This window comes from Pseudochaenichthys georgianus, chromosome 7 (assembly GCF_902827115.2).
Source record: "Pseudochaenichthys georgianus chromosome 7, fPseGeo1.2, whole genome shotgun sequence".
In the NCBI taxonomy this organism is placed as follows: Eukaryota; Metazoa; Chordata; class Actinopteri; order Perciformes; family Channichthyidae; genus Pseudochaenichthys; species Pseudochaenichthys georgianus.
In genome coordinates this window covers 3,859,740-3,885,529 of record NC_047509.1, presented here as the reverse complement: position 1 = coordinate 3,885,529, position 25,790 = coordinate 3,859,740, and the positions used below count along the sequence as shown (strand labels likewise).

At 40.3% G+C, this 25,790-nt stretch overlaps 1 protein-coding gene and 1 long non-coding RNA gene across 2 annotated transcripts in view; one reads left to right on the top strand and one right to left on the bottom strand.

The window, feature by feature from the left end:
• Positions 1 to 17,783: 17,783 nt before the first annotated feature.
• Positions 17,784 to 18,995, bottom strand: LOC139434075 (uncharacterized). Its single transcript, XR_011643486.1, has 2 exons — positions 18,103 to 18,995; positions 17,784 to 17,883 (listed from the first exon to the last, which is right to left on the bottom strand). It is a non-coding gene; the product is annotated as an uncharacterized lncRNA (long non-coding RNA).
• Positions 18,996 to 20,325: 1,330 nt separating this feature from the next.
• Positions 20,326 to 25,790, top strand: part of edem2 (ER degradation enhancer, mannosidase alpha-like 2) — a 13,800-nt gene continuing 8,335 nt past the window's right edge. The window contains exons 1-5 of the mRNA XM_034086556.1: positions 20,326 to 20,502; positions 21,807 to 21,917; positions 23,714 to 23,753; positions 23,901 to 24,006; positions 24,309 to 24,434. Coding sequence (XP_033942447.1) covers positions 20,417 to 20,502; positions 21,807 to 21,917; positions 23,714 to 23,753; positions 23,901 to 24,006; positions 24,309 to 24,434 — 469 coding nt within the window. The 5' untranslated portion in view covers positions 20,326 to 20,416. The remainder of the gene's footprint in view (positions 20,503 to 21,806; positions 21,918 to 23,713; positions 23,754 to 23,900; positions 24,007 to 24,308; positions 24,435 to 25,790) is intronic.

The window sequence follows — 25,790 nt, the reverse complement described above, 5'->3', positions numbered from 1 at the left end:
GCCACCAAAAACTGTCCTGGCCTGGACGTTAAAACGGGGCTAGCCGCTGCAATGGAAATGCGCTATAACATACCTTATTCTTACTCCGAGCACTACTTCTGCTCCTCCGTCGCTTCACACTTGCAGAGGGCGATTTCTCTACTGGTGATGACACCAGAAAGACCGATGGTACTGCATCTCCATTGAGTAATGGTTGTTCTTTAAATCCCATGTTATGTTTGATCATACTCTCAGAGTAGTCGTCCGGAAATGTGAAATGTTCGCTGCATACATGAACCTGTGAATCTTTCGGGTTCGGGCCGGTGTTCCGGTTTAACTGGTTCCCCGATCAACTGGTTGACAGATGTGGAGGCGTGGCCTTCGACTGAAATACACATTTCGATCGCTTCTTCTGTCGTTTACATACATCTTTTGGTATATTTGGCTGGATAGGAACACTTTGATGCACATTCAGTACCAGTGTGTGAGGTTGTGGTTACGATGGCGATATCCGGACGCGAACAGCGAGGACTACAAAAAGAAAAACGAGTTGACATGGGCATGTCTGTTCAAAACATTGCGAGCTCCAATAAATCATTTAAACCAGCTATTGTTGGCAGACTTATTACTGAATATCGTTCTTAATGTGATACCAAGTCCATCTGAGACCTGTGTACACCTTCAGACAGCCTCCAAGTGAAGCACACGTTGTTTACTCACAGTTTGAAAGCAGCGTGGAGAAGTCTTCAGCTGTGTTAAGCTGTGATCCGCTCGAATAAATCCTTAAAACCAGATATTGTTGCCCGAATTATCACTGAATATCGTTCCTAATGTGATACCAAGTCCATCTGAGACATGTGTACACCTGCAGACAGCCTCCCAGTGAAGCGTACGTTGTTTACTCAGAGTTTGAAAGCAGCGTGGAGAAGTCTTCAGCTGTGTTAAACTGTGACCCTCTCAGGTAAACTGTGATTCGCCCAGGGAAAATGGGATCCGCCCAGATTAAACTGTGTTACATCTTCTGTGGCTATCTACCAGCGATCATGTTTAATATGAAAGACACACATATACATCCCTTATAAAAACGGCATTCTGCAGCACTCATCCAGATCACATGTGACTGTTAACTCGTTTTGCAAAGATAGCAGCAGAAATGTCATTGCTGCATGTACAGGGATATTTAGACTTTAAAATGCTGATGGGTCATTAATCTTGGTCTCGGCAAACAATATTAGGAATCTTCTATTCCAACTACATAATATTCAGTGTCCATCGACATGAAAATAACAAAAAAGTTCATGCTGGACTCAAACCCGAGTCCCAACAGCGAAAGTCACTCCAGCCCTGCACGTTATGAGTGCGCCACAGATCAACACGATACTTCTCAGAGAATCAAAAATAAAATAACAGTGTTCAAAACACTCACGTCAATTACATTACATGACATTGCATTTACCTGACACGTTTATCTAAAGCGACTTACAATAAGTGCATAAGACCAAGAAGATACAAACTTGAAGAAAACATAATCATAAAGTACATCAGGTTTAATAGAGCCAAAATATTTAAAGTGCTACTCAACTGGCTTTAGATAAGCCATTCCTTTATTAGTATATAAGTGCTTTGTTAATAATTCTAACGTCAATAAATCCTTTACAAACTATTCGTGTTGTCAGTCTTACATTTGTATCATATATCGTTATTAATATGATGTCGATTTGATACCCGTTTATACTTGTATAAACAAGGATATCTGATCTCGGTGGGTCTTAATGAGGCTTGATACAGACCTCAGTCAGTATACTATATTATAATATGTATATTATGGCTTAAAGTGTACATACATTCGCTCACATTATAAATGATGGTCGGGTTGCATTTTTCTGGAACTTTTTAACAAGGTTAATCTAAAATATTGTAGTGTGGTGGTTCAATATGTTGTGTTGATCCGTGGCGCACTCATAACGTGCAGGGCTGGAGTGACTTTCGCTGTTGGGACTCGGGTTTGAGACCAGCATGAACTTTTTTGTTATTTTCATGTCGATGGACACTGAATATTATGTAGTTGGAATAGAAGATTCCTAATATTGTTTGCCGAGACCAAGATTAATGACCCATCAGCATTTTAAAGTCTAAATATCCCTGCACATGCAGCAATGACATTTCTGCTGCTATCTTTGCAAAACGAGTTAACAGTCACATTTGATCTGGATGAGTGCTGCAGAATGCCGTTTTTATAAGGGATGTATATGTGTGTCTTTCATATTAAACATGATCGCTGGTAGATAGCCACAGAAGATGTAACACAGTTTAATCTGGGCGGATCCCATTTTCCCTGGGCGAATCACAGTTTACCTGAGAGGGTCACAGTTTACCTGAGAGGGTCACAGCTTAACACAGCTGAAGACTTCTCCACGCTGCTTTCAAACTGTGAGTAAACAACGTACGCTTCACTGGGAGGCTGTCTGCAGGTGTACACATGTCTCAGATGGACTTGGTATCACATTAGGAACGATATTCAGTGATAATTCGGGCAACAATATCTGGTTTTAAGGATTTATTCGAGCGGATCACAGCTTAACACAGCTGAAGACTTCTCCACGCTGCTTTCAAACTGTGAGTAAACAACGTGTGCTTCACTTGGAGGCTGTCTGAAGGTGTACACAGGTCTCAGATGGACTTGGTATCACATTAAGAACGATATTCAGTAATAAGTCTGCCAACAATAGCTGGTTTAAATGATTTATTGGAGCTCGCAATGTTTTGAACAGACATGCCCATGTCAACTCGTTTTTCTTTTTGTAGTCCTCGCTGTTCGCGTCCGGATATCGCCATCGTAACCACAACCTCACACACTGGTACTGAATGTGCATCAAAGTGTTCCTATCCAGCCAAATATACCAAAAGATTTATGTAGACGACAGAAGAAGCGATCGAAATGTGTATTTCAGTCGAAGGCCACGCCCCCACATCTGTCAACCAGTTGATCGGGGAACCAGTTAAACCAGAACACCGGCCACATTTCACTAGCCACTGCCTCCGAATGTACTTCTTACGCTTACCTTTTGGCAACAGATGGAACCGAGCATTCCGTGGATTGTTCCTATCCGAATTATGGCAAAATTTCGCGATACAGTGAGGCATATTTGAAGAGAGAAACTACAGTATATAACATGGAGATCAACGTGTCTTCGAAAACCAAACGCATGGATTACGTCACGTCCGGGAAATGGCAGCGCCCACAGTGTTGATGTTATTTCGGTATATAATCAGTTTAAAATCACTGATAATGTCATCGGATTAAAAAAAAAAAAAGAGAGACTGGCAGAGACTGGTCTGTTTTATCGGATGATAATTATTAAAAAATGAGTGTCATGTGCATACCATTCCTTTAAGAAGGCTATCGTTGGTAAGACCAAGAAATAGCCTTTTGTCATGGCTCGTTGGTCTAGGGCAGTGACCACCAACTGGCGGCCCGCGGGCCACATCCGGCCCGCCAGACATTCTCATCCGGCCCGCACGACGGGGGTGACTGTGGCGTTAGCTGAGTGGTTACTGCGTTCGCCTCTCACCCATTTTTTTTTTTTGTGCAGTACCGGAGTCCAACAGAGAGGCAGCAGCTGCGGGACAGTAGACTGCGTACTGCGAAACCTTCCCTGCATTCAAGAAGAAGTGACACTTCGTTGTGAACAGCGCCATATAGATAGAAGAGTTACGACAACGGAAGTCCAAAAACGGTTATCGTCACGTGGTTCATGGAGACGAGGATCGTTCCCCGGAAGTTCATGGCGGGCAATGTGAATGCATTGATAACAGGAGATAGAACTACGATTTTTGGTAATTATTAGTGAATAAAGGTTTTGATTTGCAATATTTATACAACAAATCGATATGTGTATGTATTTACATCAATATGTTTTAAAAAATAAAATCGAATTTGCTAATATTAAGTGATAATATTAGGATTAGTGTGAACAGCTAGTTTACATGTTACTAACAGTGCCTTGTTAAAGAGCCTGTTGCTGTTTATTTATAGCTTTGAATTCTTTCAAACCAATATTATCTTCTTAAACTTGTATGGTAGTCAGGAGCATCACTTTCTAATGTTTATTGATACATTTAGAGGGAGGGGATCTAAAGTAATGCTTTAAAATTCATTGGATTCATTTCTACCATTTTCTTAAATTCATGGTAGTTTCAGTAATCCCCTGGTAATTGAGGACACAAGTTATCTAAATGACTAATGTCGTCTTTATGGCTTTCAGAAAGGACAGGAGACCGACAGGTGGCTATCAAAGGACTAGCAGCAGCAGCATGATGATGATGATGATGATGATGATGATGATGATGATGATGATGATGATGTTGAATGTGTTGTTTTAGGAACATCCATTGCAAATACATGGAATTCAATAAACATTGAATAGCATATCGTGCAGTTTGTCGGTGCCTTTTCCTCCGTGTTGTCCTGGTTTGCTGTGCTGCCTCCTAGTCGCCACCTTGGTTTGCTGTGCTGCCTGGGGATGCTCAAATCGCTTAGAGAAAGGAGTACGAATGTACGGCTTCCCCACTGACACAGAGCAGAGGAAAAAATGGCTGGCTCAAGTCAGCAGGAGCAATTTCACGACCAACAGCAACACAATATGTGATGTAATTATATACAAACACTGCATTTGCACTTTTTCACAAAACGAAAACCAGACCATTGGGAGAGCTTAATGTTTTGTTTAATACAAAAAAACAGGGAAAGGCTTGAAAAACACTGAGAGTTGAGACTCAGGGTGCAGGGTGAGGGTCTCAGTGCAGGTATTCAGGCTCCATTGAACCCCCCTCTGGTTCTTGTGCTGAAAGAGGGAGTAACAGACAGGAGAAAGGGTTATACACACACAGCACACCTATTGGATGGGAAATGCCTTGGGGAGATAAGGTGTTTACTTATATAAAACAGTAGTATTAAACTTACCTTGTGTTTTCACTCTCACTTAAATCCCTCTCCCTTTGCCATCGATCCAGAATCAGCTGAGCTGCAACATTATACAGACAGGTAATAATCAACAGAATCACAAGGACACAATATGGCTCTGCTAAAAACACTCACTCTTACACGCACCAAAGTATATTATTATATTTATCTAATATTTAACTCCCTCCACCCCCGCATACAATCCCGTTTAGAAGCCCCTCTTCTCTAATTCAACAAGTTGGACTAAATGACATTAAGAGAACGGAATTTACAATTAAAAGGCTGTTCAACGTGTGTTGCTAACTTGCTTCGGTATGCTAGCTTAATCTGTTATCTGTAAACGTTCCCTAAATCTACTAATTTAGGGATAGTCCACTGACATCCTTTAATACACATGTTCATTTGAATCAGATGTACTGATAATATCCGCAATATACATCTTTAAACTTCTTCTTACCTTTAAAAGTCCGTCACGAAAGGTCTATTATGCTGCAACTCCACAGCTCTGCCAGCCTTGGCGCTAACTTCCGGGGAACGATTGAGAGGCTCCACGATCCGCCATTGCTGTAAAAAAGTGGTCCATTGGAGTGAACGGAGATGTCGTAACTCTTCTATTAAATGGCTCTGGTTGTGAAGAGTCTGCTTTGTGCACTCCGCGCAGCAGTAGCCCCGCTGCGACGGAGTCCAACAGAGAGGCAGGAGCTGCGGGACAGTAGCCTAGAAGCAGGGTTGGGTTGTAACCTGGACTGGTTGTAACGGAATACATGTAACGGCGTGACGCAGAATATAAAAATCAAGTAGGCTAACTGTATTCAGCTGGCGTTACATTTCAAAAACGAGTAATCTGATTACAGTTACTTTCATAATCCTGAAGTGAATACATTTTGGAATACTTATTGGAGTTATTGGTGGAAAAGTTTCCTCAAAAAATGTAATATTCATTGCCGGCAGAACTGTGTGCACACTGCACGGCGCTGCAGCGTGTCTGTGAGCGAGAGAGAGATGCAGCGTGTCTGTGAGGCCCCGCCCCCGCACGCAGATGAGAGAGAGATCTCTTTTAAAATATATTGAAAGTTAGAAACGGAGATGGTTGGATAACATGTGCAAGATAACGTTTATGTAGCATTTCTTTATTGTCGAAATGATGACATTTCATAACGATCAAATCAAAGTGAATGGTCTGCTGCTGCTGAATGCATGGGGCAAGTGACTGGAACAAGTTTGACAAGTTATTACATCGTTTCAGATAATAAATTAAAGGTCCGCAGTACCTGAGCGTGCTCCACTAGCATTAGTGGACTATATAAAAATCACTGGCCCGCGATTATGTCTATTGGATACATTTTGGCCCTTGGACAAATGTAGTTGGTGATCCCTGGTCTAGGGGTATGATTCTCACTTCGGGTGCGAGAGGTCCCGGGTTCAAATCCCGGACGAGCCCAGGATGTCTTCAAAGATGTGGAACAGGTTAAGTTTAGGTAGCAAAAAAAGTTTGTTGGAAGCAATGGGTACTTCACAATTTGACCAATACTGTGCCCTGCTAGAAATCTAGTGATGAGTTGGGGCAAATTCTCTACACAAAGTGTGGTCCGCGGACCACTGGTGGTCCGTGAGCGCCCCCTGGTGGTCCGTGAGTATATTGGTACAATTTCACATTTTAAATAAATAAATACATTTAAGTTTTCCGCACTCTCGCGGGAATATCTCCATAATGGAGTAAGGTTACGTTTCACCTTCGATTGCATGATATAGCCCAGCACAACACCTTCGTCACACATGTTGCCACTTGTTTGTACCATTTTCAGGCGATTTGTAATCTGTTCTAGAAAAACGATGTGTTTTTTGATATTTGTGGAGTTAGGTGGTCCGCGAGTGTTTTTTTATTGGTTAAGTGGTCCTTGGTATGAAAAAGTTTTAGAAACACTGGCTTAGAGGGCCCTGACGGCTCGCCACTGCTCAAGTAAAAGTAGAAAAGTATTGGCATCAGAAAATACTTAAAGTACCAAAAGTAAAAGTACTCATTTGCAGATTGGCCCATTTCAGAAATATATATATTATATGTTTTGATTATAATTATTGACGCATTAAAGTGTTATCAAAGTTGGTATTATATCTTAAGTACAGTACTTGAGCAAATGTACTTAGTTACTTCCCACCTCTGTTTACACATTATAGTGTAAATATGGGAGTGACAGTGGTTAACAACTATCTTGTGTTGAGAAGAACAAATATCATTTTAATTTGATCTCCAAATAGAGTTAAAAATTACAACACATTGGGATTATAGTACCTACTCTGCAAACATAGTTAAATGTACACTATGTGGTGTGGACCCATTGACACAAAGTGTTGAAATCAAATCTGAGTGTTAATTTGGGTATGCTGATTTTGCTTTGATTTAACATTCAAATCACTCTGTTTGCATAAAGTAAGCAAGGTCAAAGCAGCACAATGAAACAACCCAGAGGTTAAACCTGGAACAATACGCATGTTCTCTTCGGATGAGATCAACACTGTCAAAATACTACATTAAAGGTAAACATGCATATTGTGATTATAATCAGGAACAGGTACTCAACGTATCAAAATGAAAGGTAATCAATACTGGCTCCTTAAGTCTATATGTTATGATATCATTTGTATCACCCTGTAATAATTCATTTTGTATTCACAATTAACTGTTAACAGTACTTTACTATAAATATGTGTTTACAGTTAAACAGCTTTACTTTTGGTTAGAGTTTAACACTGTAGGGATGGTATGATATGCATGCAAAACTAATCTCAAACACAAGACACAGCAGGGCAGGAAGGACACCAGAGCCGTTTCTCAGTTCTCCAATACAGAAATAAAAAGGGTTTTGTTTGAAGATCTGTTTAGCTCGCTAGCGTCAGGAGCGTTGTGACTACTAGTGGAGCACGTGCGTGAACTGCGAGCGCCAGCCTCGAAACTGAGGCTCCGTGGTAAACTGTGGTAAAATGACTCACTAAAAAGAGCCGGTGTTGCAGTATAAGTTGAGTCATGACAACTGGCGACATTCTATTATTTTCGTCATAGGAATCCGGGGCGTGTACATTGAGGACCCATTGTTGACTTACCAGGAAATAAACATGTCGATCGCCTCGTTTGTCGTTTACGTTCATCTTTTGCTATATCTGCCTTCCTACGATCACTTTGATGCACATTCAGTACTCGTTTGTGAGGTTGTGGGTGAAAGGTGGATATCGTGACCTTGGCTTGGCAACTGGAAGGTCACCAGTTCAAGTCCCGGGAAGACCAAGTGCTACCGAGGTGTCCCTGAGCAAGGCACCCTTCCCCACACTGCTCCCCGGGCTCCGTTCAAAATGGCAGCACACTGTTCCTAACACTAGGATGGGTCAAATGCAGAGAAACAATCAAAAATCAAAATGAAACTATTAATGTTTCATACCATTTTAAAGGTAAGAAACTCCGCTAACTGACAATAAGAACAATTGTTAGCTAAAAAAAACACAAGAGTAATACCAAGCCTTTGAATTAGCATTGAGCGAAAAAATGCTAACCAATGTGGACGCTTTTTTACACAGAACTCACGGTAGAAATGCCCTTATTACTATTTTAACTGCACAAACAAGATATACCATTTAAAGCTGAGACTCCACAGTTTCCAAACATGTAATGTCATCACTGTACGACCTAGAATTTACAATAATTACGTCTTACATTTTTTGATTTGTGATCAAAAGTTGTGTTCAACGGAATAAAAACGCCGCTCAAGGTTAATCCAATGTCTTTGTGTCATGTAGAAATTTTTACTGATAATCCATCATCATATTTATAGCAATATAGGCCTACTGGGTATAAAGTTTTGCCGTCCAGGCTTGTACTTTCATATATGTTTCGTTTGCTTCTCTATTACGTCCGCAATGGTAATGTTTACGTGGAATTGGGAACTGCCCATCGATTCTATTGGATGTAATGTTTAAGAAAAAGGTGTAAATCACCCAAATCGACCTAAGGGTTCCAGAGATATGGTCCTGCGTAAAGTATAAAGAATACCAGCCAGCTTAAGTACATTACGCAGGGGACTTTACTTATTGTTTACTATGTAAGGAAGCAGGAATTGCAGGACTCAGAGCGCATGGAGCACAGAGCGGACAGCAGATAACGAAATTGCAGTTTTATTGCTTATAGATTATCAGAATATTTCAAAGGGGACACAGCCACATTGGATATTAACCTATGGATTAACTACATCATCGTTTTTATCGTTTTGATGTCATTGAAGACTAGTTTAGACCAGACAAAGAGGAAGGTGAGCCATGTTAGCCTAGCGCATTAGCGCTAGCGCCACTTGTTTTGATGTACGTTTTTGTTGATAACGTCGCAAGTTTGTATCTTTCAGTGTTGAGATGGGCACCGTTAGATTCTGTGTCTTTACGATCATAAACAATGTGTTGGATGTGCAGCTAGGATAAGTAATAAGGGAGCTAGGAGTGATTTTCGGTGCAGTAATAGGTTAGCATTTTTCGGTCGGGGCTAATTCAGAGTAGGCCTATGTTTTATTTTTTTTTATTTTTTTTTTCACAACAGTTGTATTTGGATGGAATGAATACCTATAGTGATAATTCAAAGTAATACAATGATTTTTACAGTGAAAAAGTTCAAATGGAACTGATGGTTCCCAAATTACCCAGAGGTGAGTCCGTTTGGACTTTATTTTTCTAAACCTCTCTAAAAACGTCAAATTTCACTTGTTTTGCATCAATCTTGATACAGGGTACTTATTATATGTTATATTTTGGATTCCTAAAGCTTTTAGTCTACTAACCCATCATTCAAGGGTGGTTTTCACTATAAGTAATGTTTTTTTTTAGACATGTTTTTACTGTGTTCCATCTGAATTTACTTTAAAATAAAAACATCTATATTGATTCTGACACTTCTAAATCCAACTCACAGATGTAACCTTGCTTTGAGAGAAAAGATTATTAATGTACCCCTTTGAGATGTGAAGATATAGTCTTTGTTGTGTTAGTGGCATTTTCGAGCCTGAAACCTGAAAAACAGGCTCAGGACTTAAGAGGTTAAGCCTATACGTTTAACCCATAAGAACCCAGACCCATTTCCACTTTTGGGGAAATTAAGGGGAACGTCATTATGGGGAACGTCATTTAGACTCAACACATCCACCCCAGCAGCTCTCTCCACAGCATATTCCTTCTCCCATACACCCAGACCCACTGGCAGAGGAGGTGGCACTGGTCTCCTGCTCTCTCCCAAATGGGTTTGTCAAGCTAAGCACATGGTGTAGTCCCAAACGATAGCTGAGGATTCTGGGTAGTGTAGTGTCTTCGGCCATCCTAAAACTCAGAAAAAACATTTGTTTATCCGAATCGAAGGGGAAAAATACAAAAGCATTGCTCACAATTCAAACCAATCAATGTTGTGTAATTAACAAGGATAATCTGGTGTTTTTTAGTCGATGAGTAGTGCAGATATCACTGTAAAATCAATCGACAGTAAGGAGAATTCTTACTTCCGGGTGTACAATTCTCCGTTATCCAATGGGAATGGACGCTCGTAATACAATACAGGGGACATGATCATTATAATAATAATAATAATAATAATTTCAATTTATATAGCGCCTTTCACGAAACCCAAGGACGCTTTACAATGGGAAGTAACAAAACAAAAGGTAATAATAAACATACAGAGCAATAGCAGGAAATAAGTGACTGTAAATTAGTTGAGGCCAAAGGCCTGAGTGAACAGATGGTGTTTGAGGTGTTTTTTGAAGGTGTCCAGAGTGTCTGCATTCCTGATTGCAGACGGCAGAGAATTCCAGAGGGTGGGGGCTGCGACACTGAAGGCTCTGTTGCCAAATGTTTTCAGCTTGGAGCGCTGGATAGAGAGCAGCCCTTTGTCAGAGGACCGCAGGTGACGAGAGGGGGTGTAGGGCTGAAGGAGGTCAGAGATGTATGGAGGGGCTAGGGAGTGGAGAGATTTGTAGGTTAGCAGGAGGAGTTTGTACTGGATGCGTGACTTGACCGGGAGCCAGTGAAGGTGGATGAGGGTAGGGGTGATGTGTTGCCAGGGCTTAGTGTAATTATCTTTTAAATAACGTTAACTAAAGGGAACAATCTATTTGACACAGCTGAAGCTCTGGCCTTCCTTGAAAACGAACTAATTTAATAAAAATCACAGTTGCATTACACACAATGCACTGTTTTTTGAGAACACAAATTCGTAACTAATGTAATTTTTACATTCTGACGAATTTTTTTAATTATTATGAATACAAATAAAATAAAAGAAGCCTCCCGTGAGTTACTACAAGCTATAAAGTAGATTTAAAAAAACGTTTTATAGAATAAAAGCTCACTGCGGGACGTTGTAGAAATGCGTGTGTGCACCACGACAAAGGAGCCTCATTCACTTTACATTGGGGTTGTTTGCGTGGTGCCGACACGTAAATGTAACAAAGTTCGTAACTGCCACCACGCATTGTGGTGTTAAGAAGTCGTGGTGGAGTCACGCATTCTGGTGAGATCAGGTTGACTTTGAATTGAAGAATAAAGAATATGTTAACTAAATATAATTGAATCAGCTAAATTAACTGATCAGATCATAATCTTATTTCTAATTGTGCATATATGTCACTCCGGGTTTACTGTGAATGTTTAGGGCTAAAGTCCCGATGTGACACCAGTGTCACAGCAATATTTATGGCATTTGTTTCATATCAATTTAATCAAGAAATGTTTCCACAACAGGTTAAATGTAATCAGAATACCTTTATTCGTCCCACAGAGGGGACATTTAAATTGGTTACAGCCGAAAACAGCCGAAGACAGCTTAATGTTTAACAAATGGCATGTCAGCATTTTTATTCTTAAATGGCTTGAATGTTAACTTTCGCAAAAAACCTTTCCAAATGTAGCTAGTTCTGTCACATGTGTTAGCCTGGCACATGGACATCTTGGACATGTTGTTATGGGAACACAAAAGCAAATGACAAGGACCCTGACCCACCAGACTGTTCAGGGTGTGTCACTTAGGGACTTCATGAGATAAAAAAGGCTGAAGCTGTATAAGGAACTTTCCAGAACATTTACATTTCACGTGACACCTGTGTCTGCAATTCTGTCTGCCTTCCGTGTTGCACCATTAGGACCCACTGATATAAAATGCTTAACTGCCTAAGTTGCAACTATGCATTTTTGGTGGGCTAAGCCCCAATTTGACATATTTTTGACTTCATTTATAGTGCCTGAATGTAAGTTTAAATATTATGCAATGCAAAGTTTTTCTTGGCCTACATTACCGTTATAGAAGGAAAGATAACAGTGATAGTTATGTTTCAGAATAACCTTTATTGGAAATTGTTAGAACAATCTCACTCGTCACGGGCTTGAGCTTCAACCTCAGGATCCATGTATCTGTGATCCTCTCCAGAATGGAAGGAGTCGTCACATACAGAGCATCAACTAGTTCCTGAGCAGTGTCCTTCACAGGCTGATATCCAAGAGAGGGAGTTACACAGTCACAAGATGGAGGAATACAAAGCAGTATTCAATGTTTACTCCAGATTAGCTCCACGTCAGAAATGATCATGCTTGTCATATGTCTACCTCCATAGAGGCTGAATCATCATGTTAATCACATAGCTATCACATGCCTCAAACAGTCCTGATGCTCTTTTGGTAAAGTAACTCAAAAGTAGGCTAATATAAAAGTAGTGTAACTCATTACATTTCAGAGACAGTAATATTGCAATGTAACGTAGGCTATTACTTAAAAAAGACAGTAATAAGTAATTGTATTACATTTTGGAAGTAACTTGCCCAACACTGCAGATGATCCAGTCATCTCGTTGCTGCTTTCGGGCTGCGAATAAACAACTTGTGTTTTACTTTTAGGCTGTCTGAAGGTATGGACCGCTATCAAAGCTGCTATACAGATCACATTAAGAACAATGTACAAATGTTATATATGTATTCAACTTGTGCCCCACTGGACTTACTTTTCTGTGGTTGACCGTTACTGTGACATATCAGTATAGCCACGGAAGATAGTTTGTGTGTTTCATTCCGATGCATCAAGGTTATTTTCATGTATGTAATTGTTTTTCCTGCACAGTGTAGAGTCTTGTTGTGATGAGAGGGATACAGGTATTTCATTAAAAAAAACGTGCTCCCTGGAGAATAGCTACAGAATTTATATCACAATTTAATCGGAGCTGATCACAACTTGTCATGAGTGATCCAGTCATCTCGATGAGCGTTCGGGCTGTGAATAAACAACTTGTGTTTTACTTTTAGGCTGTCTGAAGGTATGGACATCAAAGCTACTATACATCACATTAAGAACGATGTACAAATGAAAGTCGGACACAAATATATAATTTAAATGATTTATTCAAGTTTGCTATGTTTTGAACAGGCATCCACACAGTCACCTACTTTGTAATGTTCGATACCTCCCTGTAACCGTCACGATATCCACCTCTCAACCACAACCTCACAAACGAGTACTGAATGTGCATCAAAGTGATCGTAGGAAGGCAGATATAGCAAAAGATGAACGTAAACGACAAACGAGGCGATCGACATGTTTATTTCCTGGTAAGTCAACAATGGGTCCTCAATGTACACGCCCTGGATTCCTATGACGAAAATAATAGAATGTCGCCAGTTGTCATGTCTCAACTTATACTGCAACACCGGAATTCCCATCACTAACGTAAAGAGATAGTATCTATAAGGGACGGCTCAATTCAAAAGAGCCGACCCGAGTCTTTCTTCTATTCACGAATAATCACACCAACAGTTGTCTCCTTCTCCAAGCTGCTTTCTGATGGTCTTGTCGACAATCCCAGCCTTGTGCAGGTCTACAATCTTTTCCCTGCGGTCCTTAGACAGCTCTTTGGTCTTGCCCATGGTGGAGAGGTTGGAATCTGATTGATTTATTCTGTGAACAGCTGTCTTTTATACAGGTAACAAGTTGTAGTACATTCTTAAGGCTGGCGTCACACTGTCCCGAAATTGACACCAGATGGACACACGAATATGGAATTGTGAATTTTGCACGAAGATGGCCCCGAACTTGGTCAACAGCCAAGCAGCAGCCGAAGCAAGTACGATGCCTACAGAAGGCCACACGATGGCACCCGAACCACACACGAAAAGATGTTCATAGACTTTACTGATGATTTAGAATGTATCCAGATTCAACGTAAGAGCTTGTGCTAACATTTAAACATACACGTTATTCTTTGCTTTCTTCGTCTTTATATGTAGAAGATATTACTTATCTTCGTCATGTTGTTTCCGTAGCAACAACAATTTCCTGTCAACAGCGTAAACTCGCCTTCAAAATAAAAGCATCTAAATAAAACAGGAAGTTAAAGGTGGGGTATGTAATTTATTTCAGAAACACTTTTTGTTGTATTCCATGGAATGCTCTTAACATCCCGATAGCAATGAATATATTAAATGCTTTGACAATAAATACATAAAAAAACGTCATCTGTGGAAGCTGTAGCACTGTAAAAAGCACAACCAATCATCTAAGCCGGCCCGGCTAAAATAACTGGATGGCCTACCTGCCTGTCAGCCTTCCATCTGGGCACAAACTTACCTCGTGCCCTCATTGGTCATGTGCGCGTTCGTGTTTGTTGGAGGAGGGGCTCTGTGAGGAAGTGGCAGACTTTTTCCGGCTGTGTATTTTCAAATTCTAGCGCACTTGAGCTGGTTTCTCCAAAATTACCTACCCCACCTTTAAGTAAAAGAGTTCAGTACTGATAACCAGATAAGTAGTAGGATATTTAAAATAAAATAAACAAATAGACATTAATATAGACATATGTAAAGCGAGCTGGTGTCATCTCAGATTTTAGCTGTTGGAGGACATAATTCACAAATAAATTAATGTGCATTTTATTGAAGATCATTGGATTTCTCTCATTGAATTAAGATTGTGCGCTACACAAATGTAAACTGAAATAGTTAATCAGCTAAATGAAAAATATACTTGACTGTAACCCAGGGTTGCCAACTTTGGGTACCTGGCTGGAGTGAGATTTTGATATCATGGGTTTAATTACACATATGCGCACTAAATGACTTCTATCGTGTCAGTAGCGGGACCTTAGCATATATATAGGATATATATACAATATATGCAAATACACAATATTGGACACAGACTATAAAGGGCACAAAGTTTCATTCACTAATGAAAGTCAAACACATGTTTTATTGTGTGCCTGTCGCGATAAGCAATTAATTGACTTATTGTACGATAAATAAAATTGAACTCGATAAATTGCCATTTACATGAGGATGTGACTAGCAGTTTGAAAGGATGTACTTGAATTATTATTATATATTATCATTATGTCAGTGGTCTAAAATGGTCACACAACGGTGCCAACAATATTATCGTTTATCGCAATAATTTCCGGGAAAATGTATCCAACAAAATTAATTATCGTGAGAGGCCTATGAAACACACACACACACACACATACAAATCTATAGACTTACTCCAAACTGCCAAATATATTAATTAACACACTCTCACTCTCATATTCTCTATGACTCTATTTTGGCCTAGTAGAACAATAGAGAGGCGAAGTCCCTCCCTTTCCGGGAGCCTCCATGGGACCCCGGAAGCGTAAAATTATACATTGAAGTCAATGGAGAGAGAAAGGTTATCTTTTGATCCCGTTTGAATTGTGCCACGAATGACACATATGATGTTTGTCAATTTAAAAGAATATTTTGCAAGTCAAAAAAATAAAAATGTGTCGTAAAACTGTGAAGTTACACATTTTTTTGTGTGAAACCGCTGAGTGAACTACAGGTCTCTAGTCTCGCACAATACGCGTCACCATCACAAAGACGGCCGTCACGTTAGCACGTTTCACCTGTTTCTTTCAGAATGAGAATAAAAGTATAAAACGAGGTGACTACAAGTCTGGACACGTTGAGAGCTGTACATACACGAAAGGGGAGTTAGTCGGTTCTGTAAGAGCAGCGGGACCGGCTTTACAAGGTTTCGGTGAGTAATATGAGTGCAATGTGTAACGTTAATGTCAGCTAGCTAACATTAGCTAACAAGGTACACTCCCGTGTTTTGTTTTAGTTGCTCTTCAGATTGAAGCGGACAGTTTTATATAGTCTATACTGTATGTGTGATCTCCTTTTACATCTCGTTGTGTCATTTGAGTTTATTTGCTGTGTGTAGATTCAAGGATTTTGGTGACATGAACATGACCATCGCGGAGGCAGCCCAGTTACCATCCTTCTGTCTCCGTGAGGAGGGTGGGTCATATACTGTATCACCCATACTGGCACCAGGTCCAAGGGCAGCTGCACATCACAGACCGGAGTCTGCTACTTTGTTGTGTGGACCACGAAGGAGGCGATCATCATCCTCATCCCCAAAGACCCTGCATGGCATGGAAATCTCCTCCTCCTTTTCTACACCCAGCATATGCTCCCTGTGTTGGCCAGTAGAGAGGAGGACATTTAAATAAACATACTCTTAACACCCTCAGACTCTGCGTTGTGTTCCGTATGTGTGATGGGGTGTTATGCAGAGGGGAGGAAAACAGGACACAGCAGATTGGGATTGTGGTGGAGACGCTGAGCAGTTATTTCATTGTTGCATGTAATTATTATTATACTGCGTGCTTCTTAGTTATTCCATCTTTTGCTGTAACATGGATCTGTATGTAACTCTATATTTACTTGTTATCTACCACAGTTCCTTCTACATCATACACCATCATTATACATGATGTTGTATATAGGATATATATATATATTTGTATACATTACATATCTGTAAATTGTATAATTTAATTTTTCGTATTTGGGATTGTTGGAAACGTCTTTTTGATCTCTCTGTCTATAAACACAAACTGAGTAAGATTGACAATAAAGTTGACTTTGAAAAATATATATATTCTTTATGAAAATAGTTGACTGTTGGAGAAATGAATCCAAATGAAACGTTGGACTGAACTACAACTACGCCTTTAAATCTCTACGGACTGTTTTTCAGTGGGATGGCAAGTTCCTATCTTTAAACATTTATTAGTTTTTTCTCAGAACAGATTTGATTGAAGTTAATTTAACTTTGCCGACCATGTAAGGTCATTATTAAAAAGGTACAATCAATTTGTTTAGGGTTGACTAAAATAATGATAAACATTTCATCTGGATAATTTACTGACAGAATAAGAAACTCAATGATGCTCTACTCACCTGTTCCTTTTTATAAAGTGAAACAGTTGAAACGATAGATTTTTAGTAAACTTAAAAACAACCTTCTCCAAAAGCTATCAAGGAATATACCGAATACTTGTTTTAGAACTTTATTACATATTATTTGTATATAGTTTGAATGATCCATAATTGACAGAAGCTTGTGTTTACACTGACCTGTTACTCATATATTAATGTCTTTGTAACTTCTGTAAACCACTACCTCACTAATTTCTTTCATTCATCACGGTTCAGTAAACTAAGTGATACATGAACCGGTTTAATCATTATAATAACGTAGGATTGCAACTCTTTGAAACTGTAGGTGGCTCTTAAAAGAGCCGTTGTGTTTGGGTGTGCTGGTCTCAGGTCAGTCTAAGCCCTCTCTCCGCTGATGCAGCTGGATGTCCTTGGGCATGATGGTTCCTCAGGGTCTCAGCAGTTACAGGCTTTGCTTGGTTCATCTTACTGGGGGCAGCTACATGGATGTCGGTGCAGTCCACAGTCATTGTGCAGTTGAAGGCAGAATGGATGAAGGCAGAATGGATGTATTATTGACTCCGAATGAAGCACAACTTCATGTCATACAATACATTGACTTTATTTGTAATTGTGTGAAAACATATGAGCATTGATTAGCAAGCAGGACCTGCAGGAACAGAGCACGGTGATGGATGGAGCTGGGAAGAGAGAAGAATAAAGAAAACAGATCAACTTCATTTTCGGATATTAAAAATACAATTTCAAAACAAGTTGCCGCTCCTACAGTTTTCTAGTGTGTAAAGATGATTTCACTTGACCTATGCACAATATCACACTCAATACATGTGTGTCTCTGGGGGTGCATTGTGCCTTTGATGTATATAAATAATATACCATAACCAAATACTATTACGTACAGTGGAAATCAGGTTGCCAGGGCAGGTCAGTGTGCATGTTCCTCAGGGTCTCAGCAGTTACAGGTGAGGGAAAGGAAATAAAAGAGAAAAAGGTCAGTAACAACACTTTAAAGTAACAACACTTTGAATAATTACCTCTTCTAATCATTTTCTCTCAGTAATCACTCAACTACTGTCTTTCCAACAAACAGATTGACTCACCCTTACTGTCATCACAATGAAACACGTCCAGAAGAATCTGTCATGCAAAGCTCCCTGCCTGCCTTCGACTCTCCCTGACTGCTTCCTTAGCACCCGGTGGATGGCGCAGTATAGGCTACTCTTCAAATGTTTCACGAAATACTTACCATCTACTCTTACTCTTACTTCATGTAATAAAATAATAACTTCATGGTAAGGCTACTAAAAATGACAAGGCTAAGTAATGTAATGCTAACTAACGTGCTCGCTACTCGTCGCTACTAGCTAGGTAGCTAACTTGACTATATGTTCCATGCACAACATGTGTATTACCTGATATGTCTGAATCCGGCGACTCCTGGTCCTTTCATCAGACGGCAATCGATAGAACGAGCAAGTGGTTTGATCACTTATGTGATTACAACCTGGTACAAAGCACACATGCATCTTGTAAAAGTGCATTTATTTTTAGCAATCTCTTATTTATTGGAGGGAATAAATCGGTTATGAGATCTTCTTCTTCGCTTTAATTACGAGTCGCAACCACTTGGAGCATTATCGCCTGTGACATCACTTACGCGAGCCAGAATGGGATTTGGGATTTGTAGTCTTTGTAGTCGCGTATTTTTCATAGTCTTATATTTCAACAGTTTTACGACAAAATGTGACTTTTTTGATATGGAACTTATTGTTTAAGATTGAGAAACATCATATGTGTAGTTCGTGGCACAATTCAAACGGGATCAAAAGATACGTGTTCTCTCTCCATTGAATTCAATGTTAATTTTTCGCTTCCGGGGTCCCATGGGCCGGAAGTAGATGGGCGTGACTTCGCCTCTCTATAAGCAGCAGACTTTTACTTTTGTATCATTTCTTCTGGACCTTAGATCTACGCATGCGCAATACGGGTCGGGGATTGACCAACCGGCTCCCACCATAGATATATATATATATATATATATATATATATATATATATATATCTATGGCTCCCACTGCTCTGTTGTCTGTTAACGTTGGGTGGGGGCGGGGAGGGAGCGGATCGACAGCTTGAGCAGCTGTCAACTCAACATTGTAAATAATAAAACCAAAAACGATCGCCGGTTCATCTTGTTTTTGTCGTGAGAATAGTTTAGGCAGCGTGAGATTGAGAGTGAAAGCGTGTTGGCAACCCTGCTGTAACCACTTATTGATTTGTTCAGGCAATAAAACAGGAAGGAATTTGCGTAATTAGTTGACATTGTGTCAGATAGGCAGTGGTGGAAGAAGTACTCAGAAGCTTGACTTGAATAATACCAATACATTATTGTCGAAATACTTCATTACAAATAAAAGTCCTGAATTCATAATTGTACTTAGGTAAAAGTACAAATTGTACTTCAAGTTTAATAAGTTAAAGTAATCTTTGTGCAAAAAAAATAGCCTTTATGTGGGTTTATAATTGTATTTATATTTGGGACATTTCTAGATAATATGGTTGCATCAAGTAGCATTTTACTGTTGAAGAAAAACAAAGTTCTGATTGACTTTTTGTTAAATATTTAAATAATTTGACTCTTTTGTGACCTAGAGAGTTGGTCCACTAGTACCATTTTCCAAGATGCATTTAGTCGAGGTATAAAGTAGCGTTATATGGAAATACTCAAGTAAAATACATCAAAAGTGTACTTAAGTACAGTACTTGAGTACATGTACTCAGTTACTTCCCAACTCTGTAGATAGGCGATTAACTAGAGTCATGAAAGTATTTTTTAATAAACATGAATTGAACGTTGTTGTTTTGAACGCAGCTCCAACTACTAAAACGTATTAAAATGACTATTGTTTTGGAGGCATTACCATCAAAACAGGAGCTAACTCGTGTTTTGTTATGCTATCAGTTATCTTCTAATATCCTATAAAAGTCTCCTCTGTTTATCGGTCGTATTTTAAAATCACCGATGTTGTGAAAAATAATCGCTTTGTTCTTGAACGCAGCTCAGTTTTCTCGTCAGCGCAGCCGCACGGCGCATGCGCACATCATTCACTTCCTGACAGAAGAAAAACAACAGCAGAAACCCAGCTGTGCTCGTGTGTTTCATTCGTTTTATTTGTGATATTTAGATTTTTCAAAAAGTGTCCACTCGTGTCTCTACATGCGCGCTCCCGTGTGCGTGACCGTGCTTGTGTGGCTGTTGAGCGATGCGCGTCAGTTCACTGAGGAGGAGATGTCTGCTGTCAGGTAGATAGATACTTTGTTTATCCCAAACTGGGAAATGACAGGTAACACTACTGCAACACATCCTGAGAAATACAAAGTCTAAATACTACATTACATGTACTGCATTCAAATCTTTACCTAGTAAAAGTATGCATCATGTAAAAGAATGAAAATATTAACTATTGTTCGGGAGAAGTACTCAGATCTTATACTTGAGTGAAAGTAGAAGTACCAGAGTGTAAGAATACTCTGTTAATAGTAAAGGTCCTGCATTGCAAAAGTTACTCAAGTGAAAGTACAAAAGTATTACTAAAAGGTGGCTTCTGTCAGGTAATACTACTGCAACACATCAGGAACAAAAGTACCAAACCACAAAGCTATATTAAACTACATGTACTGCATTCAGATCCTTACCTAGTAAAGGTATGCATTATGTACTTAAAGGAATGAAAAGGTAATGTAGTCATTGTGCACAGAGGTACTCAGATCTTGTACTAAAGTAAAAGTAATATAATGTATTACTTTTCCCTTTAAACTGTGGGTTTTCTCCAGAAGTTTTTCCTTGTACGATGTGAGGGTCTAAGGACAGAGGGTGTCGTATTGTCATACTGATATTCTGTACACACTGTGAAGACCACTGAGACAAATGTAACATTTGTGATATTGGGCTATATAAATAAACATTGATTGATTGATTGATGTATTAAAATACTCTGTTCCAAGTCAAATGTTACTTAAGTAGAAGTACATCAGTATTATCAGCTAAATGTACTCAAAGTATTACAAGTAATAGTACTGCATGCATAATGGCACATTGAGCACTATACTATTATTAAATTATATTATCTGGTTTTTATGACTAATAAATATAAGTAGGAGCCTTACCAGTTTTAGTTTTTCAATGTGGGGCCAATTTACTAACCACTTTGTAAAACACCAGGTATATTTGATGTACAGTACTGCATTGTATCATATATGCAGTCAGGTAACACTGCAACACATCCTGAGAAATACACAAATAAAAGTACCAAACCACAATGTTGAAGTGTTAAACTACTGTATGTAGTTGTGTACTGCATTCAAATCCTTACCTATAGTAAAGGTATGCATTATGTACTTAAAAGAATGAAAAGATACATCTTTAATTGAGCATTAAAAATATCCCTTTACTATTATGATTTTGGATCAATATGCTTTGATTTTTTTTGTCCCCAGCCTCTCTGTCAATAAAGTTTTTTTCTGAATTGACTAAACAACCGATGAATATCAGGCTTAAAATAAAAAAATATTTAATTAACCAGTTTTTTCTCTGCTTCATTTTGCAGACAGCGCATCAAATCCATGTTCTACCATGCCTACAACAGTTACCTTGACAACGCTTTCCCTTACGACGAGCTCCGCCCCCTCACCTGTGACGGACAGGACACCTGGGGCAGGTGAGGTGACATCATCAAGGAAAATTAAACGCACTCAAAATGTATAAAGCTGAAGACTGCAGTGTGTTGCTTTACGTGTGTTTTGTAGCAGGCCCGGTTCTACGGGGGTGCATAAGGGTGCATTGCACCCTCAGTTGAGTCGTTATGCACCCTCATTTGAAAAATGAAAAGTAAAAAAAAAGAATTGAAAAGTAAAAAAAAAAAAAATAGAAAGTCAAAAATATTACATATATAATAATAATAATAATAATAATAATAATAGTAGTAGTAGTAATAATAATAATAATAAGAATTTTGTTGAAATTAAAATAAATTGTAATTGTGGTTGAATAGCATTGTCTGCTGCATTTATTTGGTCAATTTAAAACGGTAAGTAACGTTATTATGTCAGGTGTGCGTGACCTGTGCCGCTGCGCGTTCGTCATCTGCAAGGTGCTGACACAGCAGTCAGTGATGGACATCAGAACATGGTTAAAACAACCAGCCGTTATCACCAGCAGTAACACTGCATCTACTGCAGGTAATAACAGTTCAGATCATGGGGACATTACGTTACCCGCGGCCACTGTCGTGGACACTAACGCCCGCCTCGCCCACAGAGGCGGAGCAGCCGCAGCCGTCTTCGTTGCCCCAAACACCACCACCCCTCAGCGGCCCGCAAGTGCCAGAGGACCTCTGCAAAACAGAGCCTGCCCAGGTATATTTAAAAAGTACCCAACTCGCCTGTACAGTGGGGTAAGGCGCGCATTTAGCAGCTCATGGTTTCAAAACAGAGATTGGCTGGAATATTCATGTAAAAAAGACGCCATCTTCTGCTATGCATGCAGACATTTTGGTTCAAGTACGTCAGATGCCTTCACCACAACGGGCTACAACAACTGGCGATAATATATAACAGGGAGAGGGAGAATTCCCAAAAATTAGGGCTGCTCCGATCGCCAATTTTGGGGCCGATTGCCGGAATCAGTATCGGACGATGCCGATCCAATCGAGTGGGCGGGGCCTATGGGGATCTTCCATTTAAAGTGATGTTTCAAACTGAGTTAATGGGGCTCATTTTTATATTGCTTCAGTTTATAATAGTAACGGATTGAAGAGTTCAGGTTAATTTTTCAATACATGATGCGCTTCCACAAACAACAACCAACATAATTATTACATTCAAATGAAGTACATTATTCAAGTCTACATTAACTTTGGGTAACTTTGGGAGCCTCTCTCTCTTCCCCTCTCTCTCTCTCTCTCTCTCTCTCTCTCTCTCTCTCTCTCTCTCTCTCTCTCTCTCTCTCTCTCCCCCTCTCTCTCCTGACAGCCTGTCAGTATCGTCTCATGCAGCTCGCTGATCCAGTAACGAGTGACCCGACAGTGAAGAATAAATATATTTATAACTAGTGTAGCTAGTTCCAGAGGTAGATAAAGTAGCTAAGTGTGTTTAGTCTAACTCTCAGTGTGTGTGTTGCTCCGCTCACCGGTCCGTCACAGTGGGCGGAGCTGCAGGATTTCTGCTTCACACACACGTTGCACACCGCTATTTTACTGTCTTTTTCAGACACCTTAAAATACTGCCAGACTGGTGAAGCCATTTTGGCGAGCTTAGAGAAAAGTGCACCGATCGATCGGCAGAGTGAATATCGGCCGATAGCGATCGGCGGCCGATCAATCGGAGCATCCCTACTAAAAATATAAAAGTGCCCCTTTTTAAAGATTTAAATAGTATTTTGAAGACATGCTATTTAATATTGTTGATTGTAAATGAGTCAATAATGAACTATCTGCCATTCATCTTTTCTCAACAGTTTCTCGCTCACTCTCATTGATGCTCTGGACACTCTGCTGGTAAGGTCAACAAAAAGAAAAGAATATAGAATTTGTAATTATTTCCCAGGACCTTTCACACTGTCTGATTTGAGCAGAAACAGACTTCCTGTTGTTTGTTAAAGTTTAGTTAGAGTTCATGTGTAATTGCAAAGTGTTTCTCTGAAGGTTTTGGGGAACCAAACAGAGTTCCAGCGAGTGGCGTCGCTCCTCCAAGACACTGTGGACTTTGACATCGACGTCAACGCCTCCGTGTTCGAAACCAATATCAGAGGTACAAAGAGGGCGTAAATAAAAAAAAATGTGTGGTAGAGGAATTGTATTGCTTTGTTCAGTAGTCAAACTGTGTGTGTGTGTGTGTGTGTGTGTGTGTGTGTGTGTGTGTGTGTGTGTGTGTGTGTGTGTGTGTGTGTGTGTGTGTGTGTGTGTGGTGTGTGTGTGTGTGTGTGTGTGTGTGTGTGTGTGTGTGTGTGTGTGTGTGTGTGTGTGTGTGTGTGTGTGTGTGTGTGTGTGTGTGTGTGTGTGTGTGTGTGTGTGTGTGTGTGTGTGTGTGTGTGTGTGTGTGTGTGTGTGTAGTGGTGGGTGGTCTGCTGTCGGCTCACCTGTTGTCAGGTCGGGCTGGGATGCAGCTGGAGCCCGGTTGGCCGTGTTCAGGTCCGCTGCTGAGGATGGCCGACGACGCTGCACGGAAACTGTTACCTGGTATAAAACACAACACACACACACACACACACACACACACACACACACACACACACACACACACACACACACACACACACACACACACACACACACACACACACACCACACACACACACACACACACACACACACACACACACACACACACCACACACACACACACACACACACACACACACACACACACACACACACACACACACACACACACACACACACACACACACACACACACACACACACACACGTACCAGAAGGTAAGAGCTGGAATTCTGGGTGGAGCATGTGGGTGGGATCAGACACCATTAGTTGTGCCGGTCTAATAATGGACCGCTCGTATATGTTTTGGAGAGATGGATGTTTTTTGACCCCCATCATTTTCATAGCAGTCTGTACCAGGCGAGCGATCTTTGACTGACTTTGACTGCACTGTCAGGTAACCATTGATACCATACCTTATGATGCTCTCCAACACTGCATGATAAAACAGTAATAGAACTTCTGCTCGACTCCGTAAGCCCGGAGTCTACACACAAAATACAATCGCTGTTGAAGTCTAGAGCACAGACCTTCAACATGCACCTTTCAGCTGAGCGTATTCTCTAGATCAGGGATCGGCAACAGGTGGATCCGGACCCAGGCGCCGACCTATACGGACACGGACCTATAATCATTAATAGGGGATTTTGACTGGGCGATTCTATTTTAACCGCCGCCGACAGGGGGCGAAAGAGAGGAGTGAGCGATACAGGGAGAGAAACACAGAAGAAGAGACGAGAGAGCGGCAGAGAGACGCGGAGAGGAAAGTGAGTGAAGAGAATAATTAGCGATACAGGGAGAGGAGAGGAGAGTGAACAGTTGGCGGCAGACAGGGAGAGACACATAATTACACATGGCGCTCTTCAAGAAGAGGAAAGTGAGAACAGGGCTTTTAACCCTGAGTGGACTCGTTCATGTTCATCCGGCCCACTGGCAGCACAGAGCCAGTGTGTCTCATTCAGAGACCGTGGCGCTCATTCAAAGTGCCAAAACGCCACTCTGAGACAAAACACAAAGTGTTTGACCAAACATTCCCTCAAGTCAGAACTGAGGTCACAAAAAATAAATATCGTTCCAGCGCAGGCTAACCGAGGCTAACCAATGAGCACCTGCATGTGTGTGAGAATGGCCCTGACTCCATGTCAGCCCAGATTTAAACTCCTGGCAGACAAGCTCCAGCTCACTTCTCTCACTAACAGAACAAAGTGAGAGAGGGTCTGCAATGTAAGAGGGAAAGAAAGAGAAACTTTGAAACTGTTCAATTGTTATGATGTGTAAAGACTGATATGTTCTACAATCGTCTGAAACTGTTAA